The 25,878-nt window shown below is 40.7% G+C and overlaps 1 protein-coding gene across 5 annotated transcripts in view; it reads right to left on the bottom strand.

The window, feature by feature from the left end:
- Positions 1-529: 529 nt before the first annotated feature.
- The window catches only part of tafa1b (TAFA chemokine like family member 1b), a 116,305-nt gene continuing 90,956 nt past the window's right edge, over positions 530-25,878 (bottom strand). Inside the window, exons 3-6 of one of the 5 annotated variants that reach the window (XM_008320341.3) lie at positions 23,005-23,145; positions 10,415-10,539; positions 8,905-8,996; positions 530-1,966 (exon numbers count right to left, since the gene is read on the bottom strand). In XM_008320341.3, coding sequence (XP_008318563.1) covers positions 8,970-8,996; positions 10,415-10,539; positions 23,005-23,145 — 293 coding nt within the window. In that variant the 3' untranslated portion in view covers positions 530-1,966; positions 8,905-8,969. Of the gene's footprint in view, positions 1,967-5,176; positions 6,547-8,904; positions 8,997-10,044; positions 10,540-23,004; positions 23,146-25,878 lie in introns of those variants that run through there. The other 4 variants (XM_008320343.3, XM_017036927.2, XM_025060148.1 and 1 more) reach the window with 4 other exon arrangements.

The raw sequence follows: 25,878 nt of genomic DNA, 5'->3' as shown, positions 1-25,878 counted from the left end.
TATTAAAAAAAAAGAGAGAGATGCAATGTAGTGATTAAATTGGTCATTTTCTCTTCCATTTTCCCTTGCTTGAGACCAGATATGAGTAAACAAATGAAAGAAAACATTTCATTGAGGGGAAAAAAACATGGTCTTGTTTCCTCTCTGTCAGTTTACTATTTCCTGATTCTGGCAAGACTGCTGGGAGATTGATGTGTCTGTCTCGTTCTTACCTTCTGCAACTGTTCAGCAAAGCTTAGGGCTCCATGAAACTCGCCAAATTCCAAAATGATGAATGTACACTGGAGCGTCCATCGGGGGAAGAGACAAATCTCATATCAGCCTGAGAAAGCAGGCAGATATTGAAAATGATCTGGATTTTTGCCCAGCACAATATTGAAGAGCTGTATTCTAATTGCATGAATGAATTGAATGTTGAGTTCTGATAAATCAGTGTGTGTGTGTATGTGAGTGTGTGTGTGTGTTCTTCGTCAGTGCTGCGTAAGTCATTTTCATTGTTGTTGATTGCTGGTTTACTGGAGCAAAAACCTCTGCACACACTGTAACACATCATACAAATGAAACACTTGACAAGATCTTTCACCCACATGTCAAGTGTTTCAACATATCAAATTGCGATAAGAAGAACATTTTTCAAAATACCGGTTATCATGTAAAGAAGTGGGAAGCAGCGAATCAGTATAGAAAACCATATTTATTTCTCATAAGGCTGTCCTGTAATGTACTTGTATCTACAGGGTAGATAACTGTATGTTTTCCACTGTGACTAATACTTTCTCACTGACACTTTGAATAAATCATCTGTCTCTAGTGTTGAAGGGGCACAGCAAACACAGCAAAGCAGTTCAATCCATGACCACCATGTCCACAGCACTGACAGATGCTAGGTGTTCGACGATGGTCTCAATTTTTTCTAGGAGCTAGGAGCAAAGGTGGGGGGGGGGTCTTCGTCAGTGCTGCTTCCTTTGTGAAGCAGTTCAAAACAACCTTTTCCACTACAAGATTAAAACCAATGGTGTTGCTGGATGGTGAAAACGGACCAGTACTCACTGTTTGTATTCCATTGTGACATGTTTCCAATGCAAGCATACACTACACTGTATTTCGATAAGGTCCTCTGAAGCGTATTCAGGGGCATGTGTTTAAAGGCTCATCTTCTTAAATCTGTCATCTAATGTATGTATTTATATATGTTTATATACACAAATTATGATACAAAGAAAGGAAACAAGAGCTAATGAATTTACACTGGGCATGCCCACGGACAAAAGGTCAAACGTCCATCAAGGAACTTGAAGGTGACACTGTACTGACGGCCCTGGAAAAGCTTTCTTGGACTCTTCAACCTGTTAGCAGTCAAATTTGCTGAATATCCCGTGATGTTACAGCCAAATCGTCCTTGTGTCCTTGTTGGAATGCCATCCCACTGAAGATGAGAGTCCGATTCAAAAGCCATCTGCATAGAAATAAAAGGAAATCGAGGTATTTCCTCCCCCCACAGTTCTATGGCTCCCATGTTCAGGTCCATGTAGGTTCCACAAACCACTTTGCCTCAGGCAGGCAGGCAGCCTGGGCGAACGTCTTCAAATAATGTTTTAACAACCTCCGAACAACACCTGCTGAGCTGTTTCACTTTTGAGGGTTGAGGCAAAGTGAGAATAGAGTGGGAGATGGATAGGTTGAGAGAGAAAGATAAAGGAAGTGGCCGCAGTCTGGTAAAGAGGAGTCACCAATGTGGAGCTCATTGATCAAACAGGGGATTAGTCTGGTTTCAAATCCTTGGCACCAGATGAGTAAGTCTGTTTTCTCTAGGTGGAGATCCTTCCTGTGGTCCCAGGTAATCCAGTCAGTACCGGTGGATGTAATAGTTCTAGTCCATTTGGTGGGAAGGAAAAGGGTGGATGAAGGGGGAGAGCCTGGCACGTAGCACTGCTGAAGGAACTCTCTGTTAGGTCCTGGGATGAATCTGCAACACAAAGGGGGGGAGGGAGAAGGGGGAGAAAACACACATACACTTAGCCAAACAAAGGCGTACAAATGTGAATATTACACCCTGAAGAATTTCTCTGTTTGCATGTTTCAAAAACGCAGCAATGTCTTTTGAACTCTGAAGGTTTTGTACAGCTTCGGTCTCACCTCCTGGTTCTTCTCTCTACTAAAAGCAGACGGCTTTTATGAGAGGCAACAAAGCAGAGAATGGAGGTGTGTTTAGTTCTGGCTTACTTCAGAGAGAAAAAAAAAAGATTCATTTAAATAAATATATAAAAGGAGAAAAAAGACCCCAGAGGTGTTTTCATGCTGTGCATGTCTGCTTCACAAATTGCCACTTTGGTACATGTTGACTTGAACTCAGACCATTTGTGCTGTTGCTAAATGGGTTCGGAACCCCCACTGTGTAATATTAGGCATTTATCTGAGACATTGGTTCAGCTTTTTTTGTTTGTTTGTTTGTTTCAACATCAGTTTCAGACTTTAGGTACAGACACATTTCAATAGTACAATAGTGCCATGTTAAGACTGCTGGTGAATGTTGTTTTTGGAATAATTCTCTACTGAAGTTTGTTATTAAAATATATGACACGATGTCCATAAGTTTTGAAGCACTGCAGAATTGCAGCCTTTAAAATTTTTGTCTGAATACAATTTGAATTTTGTATTTATAATTAATATATATCGTTGAGATTTAGAATTAAAACTTGGCAAACACCCTATAATGTTGTTGAAATACGAGGCTACTGTAGAACATTAGACATTAGCATGCTAGTAAAGTCCATATATTTAGAAAGTTGCTTTTGCCCAAACCCCACCATTCTTATATTACAAACATATGTTATTTATAAAGAGTAAAGTTTGCAGTACAAAGCTACTGTGAAGATCGCCAGTTTAATCATCAATCATTTGACTGACAGCTAAAACTGCCGGTGACCACTGCCTTTTAGAGCTCGAAAATCACATTAAATATGAAACTAATAACAGATGGATCATCAGAATGGCAGTAATTTTGCTAGTGACACGGAAACGACCTGTGAGCCAATTTTATTGACTGAGGATTTTATGAGATAATAGAAATGGAAATGTAGAGCAAGTAGAGTGGCGTGTGATAAAAAAAAAAAACTACTGTGTTGAGCTGAAGAATGAACGAAATGAATGAAGGAAGGAAAGAATGAGGAAAGACAGTGGATTGGAGTGGAAGAGAAGGAGAAAAGCATGGCTATGAAGAGGTTGAAAACTGAACAGGAAACTGGGGAGAGAACGCCGAGACAGGGGTGAGATGTGCAGTCAGGGACGAGGTGAGTTAAAAGTAGTACTGAGGTTGTGTCAGGTATCAGATATAGAACTTTGGTTTGAAGTAACAATGGACAGGTCAACTGATTCATTCAGGCAGGTGCCTCAGTGGATCAATGTTTTGCAACCTGTTTGGAGCCACAACACATATTTTACAATTTAAAAATCCAACTGTACAGCACCAAGCAAAAATATAATACAAACTATACATTATAAAATATGAACTCACAACTCATTGTGAGGCTTGTGCCTGTTTAGATGAACACAACTTTAATATACTCACAGGAATTGAGGAGAGACGCACATGAAAGTCTTGTCAACAACTCTTTTTTTTTTTCATCACTATATACTGCCACCTAGTGGAATTCTATTGTTTTACCCATCACCGGCACTTGGATGAATGAAGTCAAATGATCTGCATTGTTTTCAGACCAATTAAGTTACATTGGATAATTTTCCACAGCAGAACGGCTAATCTGTCACGGCACACTAATGCGCCGTGACACAATGGTTGGGAATCACTGTGACAGACTGTAATGTTTGCAGATGACATTGTAACCTGAGATGAGATAGAGAAACGAAGACAGTAAGGTCTGCAATGCAGAGAAAGGGAATCAGTGTGTGTGTATAAAAACGAGGCAGGTGAAAAGGTGAGGATACAAGTAGTACGAAGAAGTGAGGGTGAATAAGTTAATGTCAGGTTAAACCATTCAGAGCAACACGGTGCAGACATGAAGAGAAGAAGAAGAAGAGAGTGCTGTTAAGAGCCAGTGGAGATGAGTGTCAGGGATGATGGGTGAGGGAAGAACAGTAGCCAGACTAAAAGAAGAGGTTTATAACACAGAGACGTGCTATGATTTATGGTTTGGAGAAAGTTGCACTGTATAAAAGACAGGGGAGGACTGGAGGTGATCGAGGTGAAGATACACATCAGAGCTGCAGCTTAGCTTTAGCAGTTTGAACAAGAAGGCATAGAAGCCAGGCTGAAATGGTATGGACAAGTGCACAGAACAAAATGTATATCTATGGAGATAATGGACATAAGAGGTTTAAAGAAAGAGCTTTCAGGCAGAAGGGAAACAGGGGGACATAGTTTATGGACAGTTTGTGTAGGAGGGCCGAGTAGACGGAGTAGACGGCCTGACGCAGAATGGTTTAACCTGACATTAACTTATTCACCCTCACTTCTTCGTACTACTTGTATCCTCACCTTTTCACCTGCCTCGTTTTTATACACACACACTGATTCCCTTTCTCTGCATTGCAGACCTTACCGTCCCGGTCCCTGGAATAGGATCAAGGTCTGTAACAGTGTTTGTAGGACTGTGTAGTGGTTGTATATAATGCTGTAGCATTGCCTTTGATATAATTTTCTTTTACTTTTAATGTTTTTCAGGTGTAGAAACTTGATCTTCATGTTGTTTATGTCTTACAGATTATTCAGCAACGCTTACTTTGTTTTATTTAAAAAAAATGTCTTTTTACTTGGTCCAAAATCTGGCTCCCGGTGCCTGCTGCTAGGTTTCTCTCTCAGGATCCCGTAATCCACATTTGTTAACAACTAAACCTACCTTGTACCTTTTTGCCCTTGTGGATATGTCGGCTGATGGGGGGCCTTTGCCTTAGCTGCATTTAAAGAACTCATCGAAATTGCTTTCACTTTTTCATGTAGTTCACACATTCTCCTTGATTGCCTCTGTTTGACTCCTTCACAGCATTCCTCGAAAATGACCTAATTACTTTACTTGACTTGCAGGGTTAATATCAAAAGACACATGGTTTCCCAGATCGCTGCAGTAAGCTGCATTTCAGATATAAAACCTTTACTTCTTGTCAGTTCACATGTTATACTTTCTCTTTCATGAGTGTGTCGTCCACCGTATGATCGTCCACCGTATGATCAGTTAAGGTAAAGCACAGGATAACCTCCAGCAGTAGCAGGTTTTACATTACAGCTCTCTCTACCTTCAGACACAACCCACCAGAGGTTTGTTAGTGGGAGAAGAAGGTCTCTATGCAAATTGTGTCATTTCAGCCCACATGTGTGTGAGTGACTAAGAGAGTTCTGTGTTTCCTTTTTTGTCTTTTGCCTTCTTAAATAATGGTGCTGCCAGTAGAGGTGGATTATTCAGGGATGTTTAGCATAGATCCAATCTTTGCTGTCACGTAAGCCAGGGGCATACTAATTTAAAGGTTGCATTAAATCACAATTTACTCTGACTTCAGTTAGTTAAAGGAGCCAAGGACAATTGCTTCAGTGAAAGAATTTATTTAGTGGAAAAACACTCCACCCATTTCCTCCTGTTCCCATTTAGAGCTGAACAAATCAATCAGACCGCCCGAGAAACCTCCTTAAAGGGTAGAGTCTAAAAAAATTAAAAAACAAAACAGAAGACTCCAGACATGAAAATACACCAACATTCATTTAATGTGAAATTCACAATGGCAATAGTGAAGCAAAGCAAACAAACCTAAAATAATTAGTAGGGCTTCGTTTTAACTCTATAGAAATGAAAACCTGGACAGTTTAGCAGCTGGATTCAGCCTACAGTGTCATACTTCTCAAAACAATCATTTATTATTTATACCAAATGACACTGTTTACAGCGTCTTTATGATATGATATACAAGAGTGAGGGTGAAGAATACAAGATGGTGTTTTTGATGGGAGTGAGCAAATGAGGCGTTGCTATTGTTCTCTTCCATCAACTGCAACTTCTTAATTTTAACAAACAAACGGCGGATGTACAACATGATCGATGGTCACTTTTGCTCTGAAAGTGTTCTTCAAAAAATAGCTTGTCCTGTCAGAGTGTGCATTTTCCTTTCCTGTGCATCTATAGTACGTTTGTCGTACACTGCAGTGTGTGTGTATTGATGGTTAAGACAAAGAGCCAAGGCGATTGAAGAGCCTTTCAAATTAATTAGATGTCTTATGGGACTTTTAGCTTAAATATGTACAGTATGGGAATCCTGCCTTAATATCAGTGACATTCACTTAAGTGCAATGATAGAGAAAAACAATCAGAACAAAGATTTCTATTACTGCCTCCCCCATTCTGCCCGGCTTAAGGTGTATAATTGTTTGAAGGGAGCAGAAATGGATTGTTCTAGATAGCCAGTGGAGCGGGTAATGCAGATCTATGGTGGGCGAAATGTTTTGGAAGGTGCTCCCCAGACTTGCTTTTTCACTGTGACTTCCACAAACAAAATGGCCTGCCTTGTCTGCTGCTACAGAGCAGGCATTGAAGGGCTCCCTCTCTGAAAGACATAGAGAAAGAAAAGAAGAAACATGGGTGTCAGGGACTGGATTTACCGCCTTTCTGCTTTTCATGCCAGTTTTCTTTTTCTTTTTTTGTATTAAAAATAAAATGATTGCCTGTGTACATGTGTGTGTGCCTGCCTCAGTGCACCTCAGTGACACTTTTCAGAGCAAAATAATAAAAAGAAAAAAAAAACCTGCAGGAAATTACATGGCTTAGAAGAAATGGAAAATAAAACAATGCCATGTTGCTGTCCTGGTGTCTTGTGACAAAACAAATACAAATGAGGCAATTTGGCTGGAAAAGGATGAAGGATGAAAGGCCTTTCATGTAGCTGTGTGGACTATGCTGTGTGCTGATAGCTCCTTCAACAAGACCCTCAGAGGGGCATCAGGATGTTAAGTGGACTCTGATAAGAAGCCACACAACAGCATGTACACAAACACACAGGTATCAGGGACATCGTACACGCGTGCAAACACACACACACACGCGAACACACACACAGAGATATCTAGTTTCACTCGTACAGAGGAGCAAGCAGTATGTCATGGATTAGTGGTTAATGGGATTGGCAGGCCTGTGTGAGCCACTGTAATCGAGCCCACACAATGGCTGATAACAGGGACAAGACAATGAACAAAGGAAGTAATGAAAGGAAGTGGAGCTGATCCTGCGAATGCACCACGGACACAGACACCGACGTGTGCTATGGGTTAAACTCACGCTCTGGATTCAAATACGTTGGTGGGCTGTTGTTTTAAATGAACTCCACTTAGATGCTCTATGTTTTACTGGAGCTTCACTGGTGGGCTCCTGAGGGCTGACCTACATCATGTGACTGGGTCACATGTAGTACCATCTTTCCTCGGCCTACGTTTGGGCAGTTCACTTAGTGTCTACGCAGGAACTGCCGACATATGAGTCGTCATTTCTAGTCACACATACGAACACTCTTTGACAGTGATTCTAAATCATGAGGCCATGGCCCAAACCAAGACCTTCAGTGCCACCTAAAGGGCCACTGCAAAGATTTAGTTTTGCACCTGTGGGCCATGGAACTGCAAAGGTTATCAACTGAAGACACCAGAGATATAATATCTAGCCCATCGAGCTCCTTCGGCCCATTTGGGTAATTAAGAAAAAAAAAAAAGTTTCACTCTTCGTGGCCCACGTTGTCTGTTTATATGTTTTCAATTATAATGTACTATTGGTTTTCAGCATAAGTCAAACCAGTATTGTTGTTTGAAAATGTAGGCCCAGCAGTCGTTTTCTATCAGCTTTTCAGCTTCACAGAGTTCCTTACTATAATGAGTTTCTGGAGAAAAGTGCAATACAAAAGAAATGCAAATCCCCAGACCACGGCCACTGATGCATCGCTATATCATCAACGATTCTGGCTTTAGTTCTATTTCTTAACCTCTGCCTGAAATATTTTATTTTTTAGTCAACTCCACCAAACATGCAGCTAATGATACCATTATGATGATCAACCACAAAACAAGTTTACAAAAACAAAGTTGTCCCATATTTGTCCCACGGTGGGGAAATTCACAGGCTGCCACACAGCCACACTCACTGAGTATGTGGTTCCTCTGGGGCTTTGACCCAGGACGTTCTGTCTGTAAGGCAGATGCGATTCCTATACTATGGAACCACAACCATTCAAAATGTCCTGTTACTCAATAACTAGCCTGTAGTTTTACTTAAAAAAAAAAGTGAGTTGTTTCGCAAAAATCAAGTTTCCGTGTCATATAGTTTATAATGAATTTTAAAGTAAAATCATCCCTTCCTGTCTATTTGCATGTAATTAGGATTACATAGTCATAGAAGCCCCATCCAAACAACAATGGCATTTTTAATCCTTTACAGCTACATCCATTCAAAATTTCTGTGGATAACCAAAAAAACAAAAAACAAAACTAAGATTTTCATCTGAACGAAAAGTAAACAAATAAAAAAATAGCTGTGGTTCGGTCCATTCTCTATTAATTAATAAGGCTGCTACAGTAGAGGCATATTTCTCCTTCTACACTACTTTCCAGTGATAAATATAATAACAGGGAAAAATTGCAGCAACTAATTTTTTATTTATTCCCACACAGCCTGTACTTGGAGATAAATATTTACAGTAGGCGGTTGTGCGTTGAGTATTTGTGTCACGTCTGCCTAATCATGCACAGCATGTAAACACTCAGTTGATTATTTTGTGTAGAAGATTTGGGTTAATGAGGAGTCAGTCAACATGAGAGGGTTTCCCCACCTACTGCTCCGACCGACACTCGGCGGTGTGAAAAAGACGGGGACTCGGAGACAGAGAGCAGCTTGAGAAAAAAATACCAAAACAAAGACTAACCTTTACAGAAGCAAGAATGCAGCTTGTTTGCTGTTGTCACGTCTTCTGCATTTTGCTTCCAGAAGCTAAAAAGGGGAGTATGGCTGGGTGTTCTGCAAAGACACGGTCAAGAAAAAGAGGATACACGTGTATTTAGCAGAGAAGCAGCTTCAGGCTCTGACCCCTGACCTCCTTGCTCTGGAAATTCATCAATGTTATTCATACATTTCTTTCTAAATGCATGAGCAAAATTAACATTTACTATAACTGACAAAAATATTAAAGACAATCATTTTGTTTAAATTAAGCTTATTTTGCTTTGTGCAGCAAACTACACTAAGAATCTCGGATGCATTATTTGAAGGAAACCAAATACAGCAGCTTACCTTGACAGGCTGGAAAGCCCCCCATCGATCGGTTTCTTTTTGAAAATTTTAAGCTTGAACAGAGTATTGTGAACAGCCAGTGACTGGAATATGTCTTTTGGCTTGTAAATCTGTAGAACACCACTGGGAGGAGACCACGGATTGTCACAAAGCACTGGACGTTATTTATGATGGTGGTGCCGCTGTGTGTGTTTGTTAGCAAGGTGTGAGTCAATTAAATGAGTACAAGTTGAGTTGATCAACCTGTCGTGGAGTGCTGGACCGCTGCCTATAAGACATTATTTTATTTGCTGTGTTTAGAGTTGGCCTACAGAGCTGAAATCTACCTCAGGAGCAGAAGTGACCATTGATAGATTCATCTGTAGCCTAAGGCAGGGACCACCGGTTAGTTTACTGCCCCGATTCATGCTGTTTATTTTTTGTCTCGACTGGTTCAGACCACTTAGATGGTTTGCTTTCATGGCCGGTCCTGTTTAACACGGTGTGTGTGTGTGATCTTGACACACTTTCACCTGTACACACCCTCCTTAGCCTGGAAGTTTGATGCAACAAACTTCTAGCTCAGTGGTTATCAAACGTTTTATACTCTGTGCCACCTGAGAAAACATTGATCTCTCTGAGTACCACCATGATGACCAACATTAGAATACAGCAGCCGAGGCCTGCCCTGTTAGCTTCCACCACAGGAGAGATGTTTATAAAGATGTTTATGTAGTTTGAGAACCACTGTTCTAGATCGTATGTTTCAGATTTGTTTAATTGAATATGTAAATGTGAAAATGTGAATTTTTCACTAGACCTCTAGAGGGTGCTTGTGTACCACCGGTGGTACGCGTACCACAGTTTGAGAACCACTGTTCTAGATTGTTCAGTGACAGAGGATACATTGAAAAAGAAGTTGGCAATTGGCGTAGAAGCCTCGTCAAGTCTAGAGAAGTCAAGTCTACAGAGGGAGTTTGAATAGTAAAATCTCACATTACAGGAATATACTTTATGGATATTTGTACTTTGAACAAATAATAGTAAAAATAATAAGAAAAAAGAACCAACTATTACACACATCCATAGCAGTCATGTGCCTTACATGTATTTGTGCATTGGTCGTGTGTGTGTGTGAGTGAGAGAGAGATTGTGTGAGGTCTTACCCTCGTGGTCTTGATTTTGTTCCCAGAGGAGCACATCCATCCAGAGTTGTCAGGCAGAGTCTTACACTCTTCTCCCTCCAGACACGGTTCCATCTCACACCACCACTTTCCAATTACGATTGATGCTGTGGAAGGTGAAGCACAGGCAAGTTTAGTTCATCATCATATTAAAAAAAATTAAAAGTGACTAAAGAAAAACCTTAAAGGAGAAATATGCAATTACAAGTGACATTTTCAGACCACAGCGTGCGTCCAACAGAGGACGTCTCCTATCATTTTCACTCCGTAGCACATCGGGGGAATTACTGTGGCCTTTGCTTCACCAAGAAGGGGTTTTTACTTTACTGTTACAGCCTCTGTGAAAGTACTGAATGCCGACCATTTTACATCTGCTCCTGTTTGCTCCTCTTAATCTCCCTCTCCTTACATCTGCTCCTCTCTCTCATTTTTCCATTTCACTGTAAATGCTGAGGCAGATGGCTGCATGTGTCTGGTTCCCTGTCTTTCACCTGTTAGGGAGAATACTTCCCTCTTCACCTCCACTGACAATGGGGAACATATTTCACTGAAATCACACTGCAGCTTATTTCTGAGTTGATTTTTTTTTAACTGCTGAAAATTGATGTATGTGATATTTTACTGTAGCATTTTCACACAGATGCATTCAAGTAGCTTGAAAAGTATATTAAAAAAATCACAAGATAGGATTTTTGAAATGTATCTGTAGAAGACTTGTCTCAGTTATCTCATAAAAACAGGCGACGCTATCACTTTCCTCATTGATTGTTGCTGGTGCTGCGAATAATCAATGACAAAATCAATGAACACCTTTACAGGAATGCATCTCACAAGTTTAGACAATGGCAAAGGTAAAAACTTCAGGTATATTATCACTTTCTGACTGCATTCATGTTTAAGAAAAAAAAGGAAAAAGTAAAAGTCAGTCAAAACAGTGAAACTTTTATTTTGTCGTTTTGCCTGATTAAAACAACGTCGGAGTGTTTAACCATGTTCTAGATTTTAATTAAGCTCTGCAACAGCAGAAAGAGTGGCTGAATAAATAGTTTGTGTCAAAGCCGATTACTTACACAAAACAATCACGCAAACTAGAAACGTTTTCTACTAATTACCTCTGCTAAATGTGACACATGGAGACTTGGAGACCTTAAATAAAAAGACACAACAACGAAATAGTGGTGTACAGTTCACGAAAGCTGAGGAGGAGTTACTGGAGTCTGCGAAAAACATTGCTATAAAGCAGTCTCAGTTTTGTTTGTCTAGTTTTATCTAGAGTATGACACAGGAGGACATGTATAATACATGTGTGCTCCCGTCCACTCTCTTTGAGCAGTTTCAGAGAAACACACTCATCCGGTTGTAGAAATTATTATTTTTTTTCCCCCATCCTGCCATTGCTGCATGAGCTGCTCTCACTGTTGACGATAATGTCTTTTACCGAAGAAATTAATCATTCTGTTCATTTTGCTACATTGCATGTTAGAGCGCAGACTCATTTTTAATCAAAACTAATTGCCTCTCATTAACACCAACCAAATTCCTTCCCCCAGCTATCTGACGCAAACAAATATGTTCACGTCTTCTCATCAGGATCTCGCTCTTCCTTCCTCTCCTTCCCGCCAACTCTTCTGTCTTTCTTTTTGTGTGTGAATGTGTGTGTGTGTGTGTCTTCTCTAAATTGTTTACTAAGACCTCCCCAATGACAGATAGGCAACGTGAGTAACGTAAACAAATAAATTAATAATTAGACCGTGGGCTTTGTTTACCTAGTGTATACGTTCCTCTAATTAACTCGCTGCAGTCCATATGCTCAATTAGTCCCTCATGGGAATGTGTTCACCTACACTCTGACTTATAGTTGTTTTGGATTTAGATGAACATCTGTGTTACTCGATACATAATAGTAATAGGTCAGCACCCCAAATAAATATCGCAAGTGTATTTTATGATTAATCAAATTAAGTTAATGTGTTAAAAATAGTACAAAGTCAAAAACAAAAGAAAGGTAAAGTAATTTAAAGCATCCATTCATTGGTTGCTTATTCCTTTGCATGGTCGCTGCACATTTCAACATTAACCGACCTCCTCTTGATGTTGAGGGAACTTGTTCAGTTTCCACTCGATGTGTCCTGTAGACACAGAAGATCATCAACAACCCAGCTGTGAACCTGCCCTTTGGCTGCAGTTATATTTGTTTACCTTATCCACTAATTACCTCACACTGGTGCACTGCCCACTGTGATTCAATGACCTGTTCTCCCTTTACAACGTGGAACGAGTTGCTTTTAATGTTCAATGCCGAGATAACACGGCCTGTTTAAATTCAGTTCATTTAAGGTACTGTAGAACATTTTGATTTTTGTCAGAACTCATAATAAGAGCTATACAAATAGCAGTGTAAATACAGCACATCCTGTTTGGTTACACCAGATTGACAGGGACAGATCTAGACCTGATTCCATTTTCAATACAAGGGATCCTTGACTTACAGTATTTCAGAGTTCCGTTCTTACAGTGTGTCATAACTCAATTCTTGCCGTTAGTCAAAACTCAAAGTAAAGACTGCATATATTTTATCAGGCAGAGCAGCGCGGTTAAAACCTATCCGGTTTACAGAGCAGCCTGTGTGGATGATATAATAATCAACAATGTGTAAAAAACAGTTTTTTTCCATGGTTGCGTATGAACAGAGAGTGTAAAAGACAGAAGCTTCTCTTCTGCCACAACTACCTCATCCAGTACTGTATGAACACCTTGTGTCTGGGGCTGCAGCAGGGCCAGGACATCAGTCTCTGACCTTGACCATTGGATGGAAGCCATTTCTGGGTTGGTTTCCATGCATCACTCTCTAGTGACCACTGACCTCTATCAGTCGTTTTACTTTGACTACTCCCTGTGCAATCATCAGCTTAGAGGGCACAACCTTTGTTCCGACATCAGCAAACTTTACTACTGCTCTGTGTCTGTCAGGGGCAAAAGGCAGGGGACTACAGCAGGCCAGGTTCTAAATCTGGCTACTAAATAAGGCGTCCCCTCCACCAGCTGCTCCTGTGTACTCTTCTGTTCAAAACGATCAGTTACTCTTGCAGGAGTTTGGGGCTGAACATTTCCAAGGTTCAGCTTCAGCCAAACACATCATTATGCTACACTTTGGAGACGGGTGTATTCTTCATCGATTGCCTTTTTCTGAGTTGCTAAAATCCAGTTTCCATTGTTTTGTCTGCTGCAGTCTTGTTCGCTGAGAGAGTCAGCCTCCAGGTGGAAGGAGGTTTCTTTTACCTGACTAAATCAATACTGCTGTATATGCAAGCCTACTTACTCAAACTCAGGTTGAAAAATATGTATTCAAACTAAATTATATATATAAAGTGTGTTCAGTTTATATAGCCATATTTATATTTATAACTTTATTTGTCTTTAATAGAAAGAATGGCAACTCAAAAGCCAAAATAGTGTGAACACCCGTGGTGTAAGGTTATGGTGAGGTGTAGGGTGAGGACCGATTCTTGTAAAAGAAAACTTTAAATAATGAAATGCATGATTGTAGTTATTGGTGTACATGAAGTTTGGTTTAAACCCCAGCCCAGGTGCACATCCCCAAAGACTACTTATCTAGGAGGGATGGCAGTGGTGGCTTAGTGGTTAAAGAAGTGGACTTGGTGCCAGAAGGTGCCAAGTTACCACTGAGCTGCACCTCCCCACTGGGAGCACTGGGCGTTAAAAGCAGAGGTCACATTTGGTTGTGTGCAGTTCACTTTCCTTGTACTAACACCGTGTGTACGTGATGCCCACATGGACATGAAAGAGTTTAAATATGCCCTAATAATTGTACAATTCATTCACACAAAATGTCCTTTGAAGCATCAGCAGTAGGTTCCATGCAATAAAGAACTGGCGTCAATTAATATGTCTCTCACATTTTATCACACTGTCAAAGATGACAGATGAGCTTGGAATAATCAACAAACTGAGAGAATGTTTGATTGGACGCGTTGACCATGTAGCAGACTGTAGTCTGCAGACTTGATGGACAAACAACTGAGAGTAAGGCTTGAATTGATTGAAAAACATGAAGCGATGGACCTGTTACAAGTGCATCTGTCAGATTGCCGCTGAGTGGGCCCCGTGATGGATTGAACCTCGCTGGCACGTCCCTGCCAGGTAGCAGAATTTTTGAACATCTTTGACGGATCAAGGGGGAGAATTGATTTCTGTCCGTGTCAGAGTATGAATATGCTCCTATAAGGGCAAGGAGTCGTGAATGTGTCTATTTTATTAATCCAGGACCAGCTGCATGGCACCTTTATTCTTTCTACAGCTTTATGGTTGCTCTTTATTTTATTTTGGTGAATAGCTCGCCTAAGGTCAGTGTGCAGAGCTGAAAGCAAATCGCCTTTAAATTCTCCCGCAGATTGTACAGTTAATTTACAGCTGTGAAGTGAAGGATGATGATGATGAATCAGTGGGGCAATCGTGGAGTATTTTTCTTCTCCTTTCACCTGAGCACTTATATCACCACTCCATACCTGCCTGTAATTACAGTTATTAGCCCAACAAGAGACTAATCAATTCACCATCATAAGAGCGGTGAAAGCACCCAAAAAGTCAGTGGAAAAAAATGATTAAAACCGCACTTCCTTTTTAATAATACCTCGGTGTAAGTGCAAACATTGTTCACAATGTGGGGTCAAGGGAGCGTGAAGCAGGTGTATAATTACAGCAGGAAATCATAAATGGACGGCTGAATACTCGTAGATCTTTGCCCTCTGGGAAAATAATGAGCTAATGCAATATTTGCTTTAAGGGAATATTATTTCCTATCAATCACATGTCTTAAAGACCCTATATTATTTCTGAAAAAAACAATTGAAAATATTTTCAGGTTATACCACCCATATATCGCTGATCCTGTTTCTTTTATTTCATATGTTGGAGACAGAGGAATGCCAAAGTTCCTCTAGATTTTATAACTAAATAAAAATATGATCTAAATGTAAATATAGTACATCCCAATTAAATAGAATAATTATCTCTTTTCTTGTTTGTCACTCAGCAATGCACTGTTACTTGTGTAAAAAGAAAACGTATGCATGAGAGATGTACCAATATTTCAACACGTGACTCCTGTCACACCCTGACTGGCTGCACTGACACTGTTTCCATTAGGCTGCAGACTTGATACTGTACTGTTTCATATGGAGCAACACAGGGGCTGAACATGCACTTTGACACAGATGAGGTGTATGGATGAATGGGAGCTACCTCTCCATGCTGGGAGAGGAAGGGGAATCACCTACACTAATGTCCCCACACAGAACAAGGGTTGAGTCACCCGTCTGTCTTTAGTGGAGACGTCTTTGAGCTGTAAAACAGAAACTAAATCACTTCACATTTCCTTACAGAATAAAGAGTGAATCCCTCTTGATGCACATACTTCTCTGTGAATGATGCTGGACCCAATGAAATCCCCTTGCCATGGTCTGTTCTCCCTGGTCCATGTCACATAGTTTATCAATCCTCTACTGCTCATGACACTGCCCCCTGCCAACTATTGTTTTGTATTTCAAAATAAAAATGGTTTAATAAAACCATTTGTGTAGGCAAGAGTTTTTGTTCGAAATTGAACATTGTTTTGACCAAAGCATTTCCAAAAACATATCAAATGATATACAAAAAAAATATTCTGGCTTAGTTAAAACTATGTGGCATTTTTGTTTCTTCTGATTTTGCTATAATGTTTAAAAAATATTTCTAATAGTTTCAAACGTTAGCGTTATTAGTTTTTTATGTGCCAGGCGTGTAATAGTTTTCATATAATCGTGAAAAAAACATTTGAGCTCTATAAAAGCTGTAAAATCGCTTCAGATTTGTGGTATGTTTAAGCAGTAGTAGATTGGAGTTATCATGCTTAGATTGCCTCTTGTGGACGAACTGCGTATTTCCCTTTAGTTTAAGAGGCTCAATATGTGAATCAGGGCAGATACTGTATAATGTATCTCCCATAAACCAGGAAAACATTTCATGCCTTTGTTTTATATTGTTTTCTCTTTTGTTTCCTTCTTTAACACTCCAACCATGGCTTTCTGAGAATAAAAAATAAAAAGACAGAACCTTTCAGCCTCAGCTGAGGGTCAGATCCACTGCTGGCAGGTGAAAGGTAGAGAGTCTAATCACATCACCGACGCTGTGAAAACTCAATGTGATGTGACAAAGACAGAGGGGGAACCGGCCTTACAGTCATTATCTCCAACTTCCCAAAAGATGCAAACATTGTTTTTGACCCAGGAGTATCTCTGTTTTTGTTTCTTTTCTCCTCACGTTTCTTTATGTATGTGAAGAAAAAATAAGTTTTCTGTTGTACAGTATAATCTATACCTTCTGTCCACACCCTCAGGCTGTATCTGCAGCAGGTTGGAATCATTCTGCCAACCACTTGCAATTGCATGGAATAAATGTGTGTGTGGGGGGTATAAAGGAGGGGTGTACATGTGCGTATGTGTGTGTTCCCATTCTATATACTGTACATCTCATCCCTAAGAATCAAATATGTAAGGATGTTTTTTTAAATTTGTGGTTGACACTTTCTTCTTTTTCTACTGACAATGTTATTGTAGCAAATGCATGATGTTTCCATTTAGTTCATCATGTGCATGTGTTTGACCAGTAATGAATACACTTGTCCTCCCCCTCAAGAGGGAGCACCATCCTCCCAGACTATCTCAAATGTACCATGACAACCTGTCATCCTCTGTTCCATGCGCCCGCAGCCAGACAGAAGGGTTCATTCCCCATCAGTGATCAGCGGCATCTGCATACATTTCTTGATGAAAGAGTTTATTGCTGCAACGGCAGCAGCTACATGACAACACAAGGTGTTAGCACTGGAACACAACAGAGCATCCCAGTGCCTCCACTATATATGTATTGTATCTGTGTGTGTCCACGCTGCAGCGCAACATCTTACACATGCCGTACGCTAAGATTAAAGCCATCGTGCGGTGACAGGCGTCTAATCTGAGTGCATGTGATCAGCCCGGCGAAGCTGGAGCATTTGACTTGTTAAAAGGAATGTTCTTCACTAAGAGCCTCCTTGGCCCTGACATAACTGGGACATAGTTCTCCTTGTCAGAGTTAATAATCAATTCCCACTTTGGGGATAATCTGACAGCGGACCCCCCACTGAGCATGACACTTCATAACACAAGCTGTTGTCACATTCTCATATATTAATAACAAGGCAGTTACCAATAGCTGCTGAAATAACCCCACATGACCCACATTCACAAGGTGGTGAAGACTGGCGACAGTGCAAGCACTGTTGGCTGCATGCTTTGATGTTGGCATTTGATACTAATGACCAGTAATAGAGCAACATCAGAGAGTCTGGAGTTTGATTCCGTACTCACTCTAGTTGATGATTCAAGCCCTTCCAGGAATACTGATGACATCACTACCTGTACTAAATTGGCTCTGGGGTTGTGTTGCTCAAAAAGCAATCGGACTATGCTACAATATACACACATGGAAGGAGTTAATCTGAAGACTATCTATCCATCTATCCATCCATCCATTGTTCAATCTATCGTATTTAGATATTTAGATTCACACTTTATAAACTTAACCCTACCCCATGTGGAGTGTGAGGAAAATGGAACAATCAAAAGAACCTGTGCACAGGTGAAGAATCTGTAAACACACCATCAGTGTCTAACAGTAAAAACACCAGATAGGTGCTTTAAATTTCATGAAACCCCTTTATACATTTACAGCAGGCATCGTTATAACACCGTGCTGCTTTCGACCTCCTGTAGATCCAAAGAGCAGCCTCTTTCAATAACACACATTGGCGGAGGTATTGGCCATGCTGTGCTGGTGGAGGTTGACAACACTAAGTCTGAAGAAAGTAAGAAAACAAAGCCTGACCCTTTTGCTAGAAATTTGGTATTTAGTCCTCCAGGCTCTGTGTCCAAAACAAGTGACCTCTGAAGGTAAACGTCTTATTTTTATTCTGACTCCTTCTGTTTTCTTCTGGGTACATAACCTGTGTATGGTACAGTGGCAGTAGGTGTCCCCCAGGGGGTTTGCGAGATGAGATGAGTTGGGCTGCAGCACGATTTCTTATCTGGATGATACATTAATAATGCTGAGACCTGGGGAGAAAGCTCCATCTGGGCCAGGCCAGTGCACTGCTTAGGGGGGCAAACCAGTGACAACAAAAGTCTGTAATCCCTCACAGTGCAGCGTTAACCTATGGGGACCAGTTGACAAACACACACATTCAGAAATAAGATTCCTAGACAGTCTGATGCGGCAGTGCTGTTTGACCTCTGGTGTTTATGTATCTCTACCTAAAGAAAACTTGGTGTTATTGCAGCAGATGACAGCCCTAAAGCCAAAATTAGCTCCTATTAACATATTACTTTTGCCCTGACATACATTCATAACCAATAACAAATGGTGATAAAAATGAATGAGAAACCAGGTGTGATTCCTTTTGCTCTTACAGGGTGTTGCATTAACACCCAGTGCCACAGCTTTCTGCTCATTGACTTGTCATCTCTCATTTATTCAGCGCTATTTCTATGAGGCAGGATTATCAATACAATTATGCCACAGTACGCTAGCAGGAGGAGGCAGAAACAAGGTTGAAGCATGGAGTCTAAACATCCTTTATTTTTCTTTTTTTATGCTTCAGAAACGGCTGACGATATTGACGATTAATCACATAAATTGATGGGTGAGGAATAATCAGATTAAAATTTTAGCGCATTTGGCGCATTGTACATTTCCCATAATTCCACCATTCATCCATGTCACACCAATACACTGCTGAGACACACGAGATTATTTGGACACGTTTGCTTTCCCACAACAAACTATAGGCTTAAAATACCATCTCAACGCCATGTGTTTGCTGAGACTCCACACAGACGCTCGGATTGTGTTAAATTAACCTCCACCAGTGCAGAAGGTACGTCTGGGATGTGGATTTGTCTTGACTAATCATGATTAATTACGATTAATCCACGACTGCTCTGTGATTGATCCAACCAAAAATGTTCATCTTTTTACAGCCCTAGCCCAAGCTACTGTGTTTCTCTAAAACTCCCTCAAATATCCGCTTCTTTTACTGCTCCTCGTTACTGGGCTATCGTGTGTGTTTTACCTTCATTTGTCATAATTTACCACCAGATCGGCCACATGGGCTCTACAAGTCTCTGCATGGGCACAAACTGTGCATTGTCATAAACAGAGGAATTAGTGTGGGCCACATGTGGTTACCAGTTGTCCTTCATCCACATGTGGGTAATTAGTGAAGGACACACGGAACCTTAAGACAAACCCATATGGGTCTGTTTTCTAGACTGATTGATGCAAACTGCACTCCGTCTACAATGAATCAGGTGGAAAACAAGGAACAAAGAGTTTGTTTGGACAAATGAGGAAACTGCCGAACGTCCTCACTAACAAAGCTGCTCCGTTCCTTAATGATCTCAGTGTCATATCAGGCTATTCTGCTCAGTGCTCCAGTAAGATTGCATCCCACTGCAATTACATTACCAACTGCCTGCTGTTGCATACTGCATATACAGTTTGTGCTTTTAGTTCATTGTTTTCAATCACTCATAAATGTAAAAGCAAATGTGCAGTACCACTGTGAGCCAGCAGATGCCTCCTTCCTTAGACATACTTTCCAAATGACTAATACTGTCATAAAGATATTGCAGCAAATATCTTTTTGCAAGTCATTTAATAAGAAATAAAGACAAGTTTATACATTTTATATTTGTTCCAAAAGTTGTTTTTCTGAATCAAGAACCTAAAGAACTAAGAAACACCAGAAGAAGAGAATAGTGAAAGGCTCCAATACATATTCAAATACAACACCAAGATACCACTTTCAAAATCAAAATTTGGTGCTAAATAAGCCTTTCACCATTCAATGACCTTGTGTCTGTCTGTGGTAAACAAAAAAAAAAAACAAAAACAACAAAAAAAAAAACTTTGTAGATGGAACCATTAGTAAAATCACACAAGAGAGAACCAATACTGAAAAAAATGTGTTTCTCATGCCATCAGCAGTGTGACGTTTATCTCCCCTTTTTAAGTACTTTTTTGAACACTATCTAATTAAACAGGAGTGATTATGATGTAGCTTGAACTTGTTGTTGGTCAAAAAATACCTCAGACTGATTACGTTTTCTTTTTATGAGATCTGTCTAGACAACATGTAGTGACAAAGGCTCGGAATAGAAAATCTATTTGACGAGTACAAAGACCGCCGTCCATTATTCACAGCAAGACAGTGTCTGCCTCACCACACAAGGACGGGACAGTCTGCTTAAAGAAAAAAACAAGTCCCAAGGTCAAAGCTCTGTAAATGTTTCATTCAGGAGATATCTCTAACCAAAGGGCAAACACAACATCATTTTTTCTACAAAAAGCTCAAGGACAGAAATTTCAGCTCTTCACTGAAAGTAAGTCTTTATCCACAAAGAAGTTTTTTCACAGACATCACTGTAACAGAAGTGCTGTCTTTTGAAAAATAATTTTATGCAGATTTAATAGGACTTTATAATTAACATGTGTATTTTTTAATTATTATTTGACTAAAATGACAATATGTTTAATAACATATGAACCTAGTCCACTGAGATTTTGATTTTGAGTAAAACAAAGCTTAGCAACATGGTCGCTCCGTCACTGATACTGGTTGAATTTACCAGCAGCTTCCATATCCTCACACTCAAAAGTATTTCTCCTGCATGTACTGAACTGTGAAACCTATACTGTAACAGCATGCACCAACACACATCCTACTACACACCTAATTTATCATGCCCTCAGGAGACGTTCTTTGGTGACATTCATACATCGTATCAAATTCTTATTCTGAGATCTTCCTCAGTGTCAGCTGTGACTAACCAACCCTGTGAAGCACACTGAGCAGACCTGCCTGGCCTTTCATGTAACATCCCTCATAATGAATGTATTCTGCTGTGATGTCTTGGTGTGAGGGCGGTCAGAGCGATGACTCTGATCTCGACTGAAGGTGTAGGTGCAAGGATGAAGGCTGAGGTGCAAGAAATGAGCTCTGCGAGGTGCAAGGGGGCAGCAGTGTTCTGCTGCGTGGACTTGTGATTTCCCTTCCTTCCTTTCTTTCTTACATTATGGAGCTGGTGTCCCACAGCCTGATTGTTTTTTGTTTTTTTCCAGCTATAGTAATTCAGGTGCACTAGCCTGGAGCTTCCCTGACTCATGTTTATTAGTTATTCATTTCCAACAGCCCCTGCAGCCTTGGGCTATGTGGTCGGTAACATCCTCCTTGTTCAGGTGCTCGTGGTCCGACTGGCTCTTTTTTGGTCTCCCATGATACCCGGCAGCATTGTGCTGCTGGGTCCTCGAAGGAATAATGTGGTTTTATTACAGGAAATAAAAATGTATTAAGCCAAGATGTTGCATATTGATATGACCCTGATCTTAGGGGGGTTTATTAGGGCAGGTGAATATTTAAGAACAGTTCGAAACACAACACAGTAACGAGAATCTGTTCCCTCATTTACATCAAAACAAATCCATATTGTACTGTTAAATATTAATTAGAATTGACAGAGAATGTGATGCTATTCCTCATTAAACCATACATACAGTATGTGTTTTTTTTTTCAAAACAAAGACCAGGATCACACTGTGAAAATGCACCTTGTGGGACAGTGTATATTCTGTAACTATAAAACATGACTTTGGCTGTATGCTTGTGAAAAATAAGTTTTTTTTTTTTTTGTTTTTTGTTTTTTTACAGAAATGCTTTGTCTGTGTCACACACCCCCAAAAGAGGAATTCATAGAATCCATTATTTCTGTGTAAGTGTGCTGCTTGGTCAGACCCCATTGTATGAGTCTTACACTGGGCCAGAATTTAGAAACACCAACTTACATCACTCTTTAACAATAGCATTGTTATTGAGAATTAAGAATGGTTTGTTCGTAATTCCCCAACAATCACAGAAATGTTTTATTTAGACATACAAGGTCCAACAAAAATTCAAAATGCCCCTCTCCCCCAGAAATATTAAAATGGTTTTATTTGTCAAACTGATCTTCAAAAATCCTGCTACCCAAAACCAATAAAGAACTTTTTAAATCTTTTAAGGGAATTTCTCAGAAGCCTGTTCGAGAATCGAAGGAGTCCACATTCCAGCTTGTTTAAAAGAAACAAATAAAATATAATGTAACCCCTTGACAATAAAAAGTGGAACAGTTAGCATCTGTGATGGAATGTTGCTTAATCAGTAACAAAAGCACGGACAGCCTGCATATGTGAAGATACGTTTTTACTAGTATGATTATGCCTGAATTATAGGGTTTTAAGAATGCTGGTGTGAAGTGAAGCCTTTTTTATGACATGTAGTTTTCAGTAGGACAAAACTGCAGTCTACAAGAATTGAGGGCATTTAGGTGCACCAGGTATTTTCTGAAGGAAAAATTCCATTTAGCAAATGTGTCAAAAAGATCTTGTGTTTCTGGTCTTAGGAGTCTGTAACGACAAACATTAAAAATCGAGGTCCTTACCATCCACACAGGAGGGCTTGTTGCGTGTTGTCCCGGCCACTTTCCCTGGTAAACAGGAACACTTGACAGTTTGTGAACGCTCTTCGATGCGGTTCTTATTACAGCATCTGTGGGCAGCAATCACCTCGCACGTACCTCCCTCTGGAAACACACAGATGCAGAAGGATGAGGTTGGTAGAATGTAACAGGAAGCATACTGTTAAATATTACCTGAAGCCTCCACTGACAACAGAGGCAATTCAACATGAAAAATCTAAATGATGCATGGATATGAATAAAAGAGGAGGGAACTCAACTACCTCACATGAATGTGAGGCACGCTCCTGCTAACCCAGACTGAGAGCTGTAAGTACGATTTACTAATCATCCCTCGAGGCATCTCAATTATGTCATCTAATGGTCTTCCACTCACTGCTGGCCAACCTCATTCCATATAAATCAATCCACCATGAAGATCACATAGTACACCTGTTATCCAGTCGTGGCTGATCCTGGCATTTTTATGGCATCGTCACAGGATCCAAAAGATGGATCTCAGAGAACCTGGTCTGCATAGCAATTCCTGTGCTTTACTGTGATGATACTGCACTTTTAAAAATTCATGGAGATGCTTTGAAGTCATTGGTTGGTCTACTTAGAGGGAAACGTCTCTGAGTTAAAAAAAAAAAAATCAGGAGATTATTGTTAATCATGGACTTCCTCGAGTTCTTATTCATTTTAGTGCTTTAAATGATAATGACTGCACACACAAACATCAGCAATTAATGAACCTCTCTTAATTATTTAATGAATCCTCTTTCATGACCATCCACTGTCACTCTACACTGACTGGTTCTCAAACCTTTTGGTCATTCCTTATGTTGAACAAGGTGAGGATTTTCAAGCACCACCTGCCCCAGACCCCCGACAATGTTTTTGCATTGCATCTGGTTGATGGTTTGGTCTGTACGGATGGCCGCTTTTACACAAAGCATGAAAACTCATGCTCACTCCAACAGATAACAATGTTATGTAAAAAGGGTAAAGTTCAAGCAGCTGGTTTCACATCTTGCTGCGTTCACATACACCATGACTGACTTGTTCATCAAAAGTTAAACACCAAGGCAATGACACTGTAGCACGGTGGACATCAGTCATAGCAAACTTTGAACAATACGGTGCGCTCTACACAGTAGGAAGTCAAATTAAGTCAGGGAAAAGAAGAGGCAATATGTGCCGGTGGCAGTGTTTTGTCAAAATAACAATGGGGAGGATTGCCCAGGAGAGGGACGGGCTGTGATGGAACTCGGGGGTAACCTGAAATGAGACAGAGGCACAGAAAAAGAGGGGAGCGAGAGAGAAAGGAAGAAGGCTAGAGGACAAGGTGTGTCTACCTGCCAGGGACTGGCCATGCCAGTGAGTAATGAGGGAGCCAGTGCAAGTGCCCCCTTCACACAATTATAAAGCACGAGGCTAATGCAGCCAGCGGAGCTGCAGGAGAGAGGCCCTTCATCACTGCACTCTCCTTTCCTTGTGCCCCAGGAAAAACTCTTTATCTTCCTGTGACAGCCACTGCAACAGACACCAGCATCCAACAATTAAACTAGAGCTCATCCCAGGACAGAGAAGTTGAGAGGAGAGGGAAATAAAAGAGGGAAAAAAGCAGGGGAGAAAAGAAGAAGGGAAGAAAGATGCCACTTCCCATCTTCCTGGTGCCGTGTTTCACTTCGCTCTACCCGGGGTTTACAGTAAGGAGCGCATCGCGCCCCGCTGGTGATTAGATGTAGCACACGCCGGGTGTGTTTTTCTCACTGGATTTGTTGCGCAAATATTTGAGAACAGCTCAGGTCATGAATTCCAGAACGGCGCTTCCTGCATCGGCCTAGACAAGTTCTGCAACACTTTTCCTCTTCCATCCTCATCACTGTCAGCACAGGCCAGACCAAAGGCTGCAGAGCCCTGGATTAAAAAGGCAAACATTTGTAGTCCTGCTGGAGCGCTGTGTCGTGCAGTATTAATGTCACTCTCTGAGTGTTACTGTTAGTTCAGTGTTAGATATTCTTGGCCAGGAGGAGGATGAGGATGAGGCAGAACACAGACTATAAAAGTGAGGAGAAGAATCTCCTGAGTGTGCTAAAACCCTAAACCCCACAGTGTGGTTATTGAATATTTTACCAACAGCTTTCTGACCTGTGACCTGCTTTCAAGTCTTAGTCAGGAGTTTACATGGTGATACAGAATAGTGTATGGACTTTAATGTCCACATTCTTACCGTCTGTACAGCATATATCCACAGAAGTCTGTTAAGCATTTGTCTTTGAAGGTTTGAAACAAACCTCCAAAATAAAATCATTTCCTTATGGCTTGGAGTGAGAACTCACGTACGTCAGTGTACTGTACCACAAACAGAACTGTATATCAGGTTGTATTTGAACCTTAAATCAAAGTCCAGCTGTCAGGTCGGTGACAGTTGGACATCAGGCATGATCACCATTAACCAAATGGTCAGTGGAGGAGTGAACACTGTAAATGGCTTCACTATGGCTACAGCTGACCAATCAGGATAGCCACTTACAACTAATGGCCAACTGAATTAGAAACAATCCCGTTCAGGTAGGTACTCAGGGCAGAGTACAGTGTTAGATATTTTCCTAATGGATTTGTTTATGCTGCACTGCGCAAGGTAACTGGTACAGTGAGGCTTACAGTAAGGACAGCCCCAGACGTGTGTGTAGGTTGATGGATGTGGTGCTTGGAGCCCGTCAGGCAGCAGAAGGGGTTAAATCAACCTGCTAAGATAAAGTGTCTGAGTGCACACAATAGCCTTTGGTGAGGCGAGGTGAAGGGCATCGATGGGACTGTTGACTGGTCATTATTCTCTCGGTGGCCCACAGT

This window comes from Cynoglossus semilaevis, chromosome 11, assembly GCF_000523025.1.
Source record: "Cynoglossus semilaevis isolate Cse_v1.0 chromosome 11, Cse_v1.0, whole genome shotgun sequence".
NCBI classification, from domain to species: domain Eukaryota; kingdom Metazoa; phylum Chordata; class Actinopteri; order Pleuronectiformes; family Cynoglossidae; genus Cynoglossus; species Cynoglossus semilaevis.
Note: the sequence above shows the minus strand (reverse complement) of the source record. Positions and strands in the feature narration are given on the sequence as shown.